Below are 7,046 nucleotides of genomic sequence, written 5' to 3' on the forward strand. Positions count from 1 at the left end.
AGGAGAGGTGCCCCCTGGGCAAGTTTTTAAAAAAGGGGGGGGGGGGGAACGGCAGGTGGAGTGATGGTTAAGGGGCTGGACCCACATGGCCAACTGCGGTTCGAGTCTCAGACCTGATGGCTTGCTTTTTCTTTCTTTCTCTCTCTCCTCTCTGTCCCTCTTTAGTGAAATTATAAATACATAAAGTTAAGCAAAATAAATCCTTAGAGAAAAAGAACATTCACACTGACCTTCAGGGCATATGAGATTCTATAGCCGGTACCTTACGATTCACTGTAACAACACTGCTGTGGTGACTGGGACTCAGAATTACAGTTCATTCTACTGACTACGTTAAAGAACATAACAGGCTCTAGTCCATCAACTGTGGTTCTAAAAATCAGCCAAAGCCATTCAACGACCTGTTAGCTCCAAACAAGGCCACAGCAACATGTCGCAGGGCACGGCCTCCCTGATGTGCCGCTAGGGGCATATCGGAGTCCGTCTAAGACTCAGTCCGCCAGAGCACCTGAGCTCAGAGACGGCCAGGCCAATGCCCTCCTCTCCTCTGAGAGGACAGGAGCAAATCACGAGAAGAAAAGAACTTCCGGGAACACCCCACGTGCAGGCTGCACTCGGAGATCACGAGTACTATCAGCCACCGGATGCACAGAGAGCTCCTATAAACTCCAGGCAGGCTGCGGACTTCCTGAAGGAAGTGAAGTGGTGGGAGAGGGCAGGAAGCGCGCGTGCACCTCCAAGGGCTTATTTCCTTTCCCTTAAAACTTAAGAGACTGGGGCTGGCAGGTGGCGTGGTAGTTGGGGCCCTGGACTCCCACATGGCTGACTGTGATCCAAATCCCAACCTTGGCTGCTTGCTTTCCCTCCGTCCTTCCCTGGTCAAACTGAAGAATAACAACAAATAAAACAAATAATTCTTTTTTTAAAAAAAGAAAAAACCTTAAGGGACAGGCTCTGGAGCAAGAGAAATGACTGTATCTATGAAGGCTCTGCCAGGATCCTTTCTGATGAGAGTAATGAGGGTTTGTTCAAAGAGCAGCAATAGGCAAGAGCTCACTGCTCTAAAACATCAGTTAGGAAGAACAAGGGGACCAGCAGATGACATACTGATTACAATCCTGGACTCCTACATGGTCAACTGTGGTTTGAGTCCCAGACCCGGCAGCTTCAAACTCACGCTGGGTGTGTGTGCATGCGTGCCCAAAATCCCAAGAGAAGACTGGAGGAGAAGGGATTGTGGCATGGCCACCCCCCAGAGGGAGGAGGGAGAGTGATTTCTTGTTTTCCATCTCTCTTTTTCTCGGCAAGAGCATATACCCTAGAGCAAAAATCTCAGCCCCAAAAAGAAGAAATAATAAGCCTAGCAACGGTGGTTGTTAAGGTGATTGGATCCCACAGGGCCAACCGCAGTTCCAGTCCAAGACCCAGAGGCTTGATAAACACTCAGCGTGTGTGTGTGTGCATGCCCACAATCCCAACAGGAGGGAGCGATGGAGGAGAAGGGAGTGTGGCATGGCCATTTCCTATGGCGGGAGAGGCAGGTGCACTCACATTCTCTCTCTCACAAGCCCAGAACTTTTCTAAAAAGAAACGATAGGTTTTACTTACAGGAGTTGTGCCGACGGCGGAAACTCTTGGACTGACCCAACGCCTCCATGTGCCTGTCTACATAGCTCTTTGAGCACTGCTGCTGGGGAGAGACAGCAGCCTCCTGGCTCTTCACGTCCGTCCTCCTGGGGATGTTCTGGGGGGCACTGCTGGAAGAGGCCGGCTTCTTGACCAACTTGCCCATGCCATTCTGATTGACACCTACTTGGTACCCAATGCCAGAGGGGCCTAATTCTGTCTGATGAAGGTCTCCAAAATGTTGGCTGTCTCCGGGACCTGGAATCTCCAGAATTTTTAATTCCGTAATATCACCTGCCCTGAAATACACAAAAGAGCCCAAATCTCAAAATCGCAACAAAGGTAAGTACGATGAAATGGACAAACAGCAAATGGCCATCCCTTTGCAGGGCTATGTTTTGGTTATCAGAGGTAAACACCAGGGATAGGGGCCAGAGGTGGTGTGCTGGCGTGGTGCTGGATTCCCGCACGGATGACTACGGTTCCAGCCATGCATGCACACTCACCCAGCGTGAGTTTAAGCTGCCGGGTCCGAGACTCTAACCACAGTCAACTGCATGGGAGTCCAGTGACACAACCATTACAGCAGCTGCTGGTCCCCAGAATTTTTTTTTTTTTTTTTGGGGGGGAGAGATTTTTTTCACTGTAGGGCGCGTGCGCTCGCCAGACAGACAGAGAGAGACATAGAGACAGAAAGCGAGAAATCACCCCCCAGGGGGGATGGTCACGCCGCAATCCCTTCTCCTCCATTCTCCTCTCGGGATCTTGGGCACGCACACACACGCGCCCGGCGTGAGTTTTAAGTGACCGGGTCCAGGACCCGAACCGCGGTCGACTACGTGGGAGTCCAGCGACATAGCCATTACGCTAACTGCTGGTTCCCAAGAATTATTTTTTTATTTGCTATAGAACAAGTGTGCTCACCAGAGAGCGGGTGTGTGTGTGTGTGTGTGTGTGTGTGTGTGTGTGAGAAAGCAAGTTGCCAGGTCCAGGACACGTGGCCATGTGGAAGTCCAGTGCCTTAACCACCATGCCACCTGCTGGCCCTGAGTAAACCAAGCTTAAGAGGTGAGCAAAAGATGGGCTGGCAGGTGGTGTGCAGTTAAAGCGATGGGTCTCCCATGGCCAACTGCGTGGTTTTGCGTCTCAGACCCAGCAGTTTGAAAATCATGCAGGGCTTGTGTGCCTGGGTCCCCAAATCCTAAGAGGACAGTGAAGGGTGGGACGGCAGTATGTACGACCCTCTTGAGAGGGTGATTTCTTTCTCTCTTCCCGAGAGCACGTGTGCCCTGTGATAAAATAAAAAACAAATGAAAAAACAAAGCTGCACCTGAAGACATGAAAAGGACGGCGTAAGGTCTGAAAGGAGGTAGAAAGGAGCTTCGAATGCACACAAGACAAGGGGAGCCTGAACACTGGGGTGCTGCCCTGACGGGGACTGCAGAGGGAGCAAGCAAGGACAGCCACGTGTGGGTGTGTGCGTGGAGGGAGCCGATCAGAAACCCAGGAATGGGCCAATTAGTGGCCCATTGCACAGTTCAAGCCCCAGACCTGGCAGCTTAAAAACATGCCAGGTGAGAGACCAGCAGGTGGCGTGGTAGTTAAGGGCACTGGACTCCCACATGGCTGACCACTGTTCGAGTCCCAGAACTGGTAGCTTAAAACACATGCAGCGTGTGTGTGTGGGCGTGCCCAAGATCTCAAGAGAAGAACAGAGAAGGGATTGCAGCATGGCCATCTCCACTGGGGGGCAGGGTAGGGTGATTTCTCTGTCTCTCTTTCTCTGTTGTTTCAGTGAGCACATATGCCCTATAGCAAAAATCTCTCATAATAATAATAATAAGGAACTTAGATGTAAGAATGCACAAATAATACAAAACTTAGGGAAAAAAATCTGAAACCATAAGAGGAAAAAAAGGCTATTCTAAATTTGACCTATTTAATAATTATTTTTATTTAACTTTATTTTATTCTTATTTTGACCAGAGAAGGACAGAGTCAGAGTGAAAGAGGGAAAGCGAGAAAGCAAGTCACCAGGTCAGGGACTGGAACCGCAGTCAGCCGTATGAGAGTACAACACTCTTACCATGCCACCTGCCAGCCCCTAAATTTGACCTATTTAAATAACATAATATTTTCTTAAGCCTTCTATTTCTTTCCTTATCTATGTATTTGTTGTGAGTTTCAAGCTGCCGGGACCGGGGGTTGAACCACGATTGACCATATGGGTATCCAGCACTTCAACCATCACGCCACCCGATTGACTCCATATACTACATGTCTGCCAGAGCAAAGAAAAAGGTTTCAGAAAGCCTGCATCATGAGCTGAGAACTAATTACAACACAGTCCCTGCCGACAACAGCGGCCGGACCTAAGGCTGCAGAATCTCACACCAGGTAAGACTCCACTCAGAGCAACCCTGAGGGCAGACAATGGCAGCGGCAGATCCTGACTCTCTGGGAGGCCATCCCACGGACGGGCTCCCCACTCAGGCCCACAGACTCCGTGCAAACACCGGCACGCACGTGCCCGTGGCTGGCCTGGCTGAGGCTGGGGATTACCGTTAAAACCCTGTTGGGGGTGCACATGCTCACTCTCTCATTCATGGAAGAAAAAAACTTAAACAGCAACAAAAAAGGCAGCCCTTGTAAACAAATACTGGCGATCAGATTTAGGTCCAAGGTCCAGACACTGGTGGGATGAATCCGGAAGAATGCGTCGGGACACTTACCTGAAGGTGACTTCTGGCACGAGACACTTCACGCCATTGTGGAACGGCCGCGTGAGAGAGATGGTCTGGCTGACCTGGTCCACCGCCGACACTCTGCCCTGATAGACGCCCAAGCTGTTGCCACAGTTGATGGACACGATGCTGCCCAGCCAATCTGTAGCCATGTTTCAGACGTGAAACCACCAGGACGAGGAGGAACCGATCATTCAGTGCACCTTGAGGAACGGACAAACCTTTGAGTAAATTCAGCAAACCGTCGGAGCGCATACCGAGTGTCACTTAACAATCTCATCAATAACTGAAGTGGTAAAGCATGAAAACTTGAACCCTGCTTCAGTAGGAGTACCAGATTAAGAGGTCACCAGTATTACTGAACACTAATTGCCCTAAAGTGCATGCATTAAAGGTATTGTTTACCAGACACCAAGTTACACAAACTACATCTTATTTATACTGTATTTTAATGAGCCTGCCATCAATATACTTTCAGAGCAAACATGGCCAAGACATAAAAGACTAGGCCTAGCCTGGTTGAGGGAGCTAGATCCCACCACAGGGTCAACCACATGGTCTGAATCCTGCACCAGCAGACTGAAAAAAAAAGAAAAAAAGAAGAAAGAAAGAAAGGAAGGAAGAAAACAGAAAGAACCACCATGCAAACGTGTGGGAGAGAAGGGGCAAAACCCAAACCCTCCCACTCTGGCCACAGGGTATTCTGCAGCCAGGAGCCTTGGCCACATGAGATGCGGGTGGGAGTGAGAGGAAAGAGAGGCATTCCGGTGACTGAACAGGGCCAGTACGTGGCACCGCTGGAGACGTCGCTCATCGGAGGCTGGTCCTGAGTGAGCAGCCAGAGGTGGTGCTGCTGCTGAAATAACCGTCAGTACATTAGAGCCAGCCAGCAGCTCTGGACCAGCTCTGGAGCCTGGCGGTCAGGCCCCATGAGGCTGAAAGCATGGTTCAAATTGTGTTCCAAGCGGTTTGAAAAACATGCCAGGTACATGTGTATGCATGCCAAAAATCCCAACAGAATGGAGATTGCTGGGTGATTGATTTATATCAGTAACTAAACACAAGTGTTAATACTTTGAAACTGTGCCTACCAGTTGGCAAATATGTATCTATTTCCTTTAATATTAGCAGAAACTTTAAAAAGTAATCACTGAGTATGTAACAACCTGCCCTTTCCTTTCACCCAATTTTCTTTCTATACAATGTATCATTGTATGATCCCAAACTCACCAGACTGGCTTTTTCAATAAAGAAAAAGCAGTTAGCGTAATGGCTATGTCGCTAGACTCCCATGTAGTCGACAGCAGTTCGAGTCCCGGACCCGGTGGCTTAAACTCACGCCGGGCACATGTGCGTGCATGCCCAAGATCCCGAGAGGAGAATGGAGGAGAAGGGATTGCAGCGTGGCCATCCCCTCTGGGGGGTGATTTCTCGCTTTCTATCTCTCTGTCTCTGTCTTTCTGGTGAGCGCACGCGCCCGGTAAGAATAAAACCTCTTAAAAAAAAAAAAAGAAAATAAAGAAAAAGAAAAAAAGAAAAGGCCTGGGGCCAGCAGGTGGCTTGGTGGTTAAGGGTGCTGAACGCTCACATGGGCAACCACGGTCCAAGTTAAGACTCCTCCTCACTCTGCAATTTGGAGATTTATTGAAAAATCAATGGATGGAGCTGACAGGTCTATGCCTCCCACACACCAAAACACTTGACAATGAAAGGGCAACACAGCTCACTTATCAAAGGGGGGTGCTCAGCCCAGTTAGGTCCTGATTTGGATCACATGCCCTTTTTTATTCCAAGCATGCAGACACAAGCATTCTGCTGGTCCTGTGTGCACCTCTGCGGCTTCCCCTAGAGTGCTGGGTGTCCACGTGCTTCTCTTGCTAACAGAAGAGCATCCTGGCTGTCTCACAGTCTCAAAAAGTGTAACAGCTTTAAAAACTCAAAAGGAGTCATGTGTGTCAACCCTAAATAGATCAACCTCTAAAGAAGGCCATCGGAAAGGTTTCATCACACAGGCATGCCTGATAACAAAAACTGATTTTAAAATATCTGCAGAACCACAACGTTGCACGGAGACCACTGCAGCCCCTCCCGAGGACTACCTCTACAGGAGCGCCTGTCCAGTCTCCCACGAACGCCACTCTTACTGATCCTGCAGCCAAGGGTAACGGTCCCCAAACAATCATAAATCCCTTCTCCCCTCTGGCTTGTGATCTTTGCCTTTCAAACTTGCCAGAGCTTTGAAAAGCCACAGTGAGCACAGATCTGGGGCTACCTGAAATGGGTGCATCCCTGCGGCAGGCCGGCCCCTACCCTCCTGTTCTGACTTAGAATAAACCTCTCTCAGTATTAAAAGTAAAATAAATACGACCAGTATGGCACGAAGGGCCCTGATGGGTAAAACCCGCAGACCTACCCCGCGGGCGGGAACGAGCCGGGACGCTCGGCGATTCGATCGGACCTGCGCCCGGCAGGGAGCCGTCTCTCAGCCGCCCCTTCCTTCGAGCTCCGGTGGATGCGGCTCTTGCGCAAAAGGAGGCTGAGTACGGGGCGAGGAAGGAGCGTGTGAGCCGCGGCGGCCACCAACCGGCTCCACGGGGAGCGCAGGCCACCCCGGCCCGCACCTCGCACGGCCCAGACCGGCTGGGACCCCGAGGGCCGCGGCCGCCCACGTCCGAC

At 50.4% G+C, this 7,046-nt stretch overlaps 1 protein-coding gene across 2 annotated transcripts in view; it reads right to left on the minus strand.

The window, feature by feature from the left end:
• Nucleotides 1–6,953, minus strand: part of EDC3 (enhancer of mRNA decapping 3) — a 28,122-nt gene extending 21,169 nt beyond the window's left edge. The window contains exons 1-3 of one of the 2 annotated variants that reach the window (XM_006163021.3): nt 6,784–6,953; nt 4,359–4,573; nt 1,609–1,925 (exon numbers count right to left, since the gene is read on the minus strand). In XM_006163021.3, the coding sequence (XP_006163083.1) occupies nt 1,609–1,925; nt 4,359–4,522 (481 nt within the window). In that variant the 5' untranslated portion in view covers nt 4,523–4,573; nt 6,784–6,953. The remainder of the gene's footprint in view (nt 1–1,608; nt 1,926–4,358; nt 4,574–6,783) is intronic. The other variant, XM_014581927.2, reaches the window with a different exon arrangement.
• Between the last annotated feature and the right edge of the window lie 93 nt (nt 6,954–7,046).

Source organism: Tupaia chinensis, unplaced genomic scaffold (assembly GCF_000334495.1).
Source record: "Tupaia chinensis unplaced genomic scaffold, TupChi_1.0 Scaffold141293_1, whole genome shotgun sequence".
Classification (NCBI taxonomy): Eukaryota; Metazoa; Chordata; class Mammalia; order Scandentia; family Tupaiidae; genus Tupaia; species Tupaia belangeri.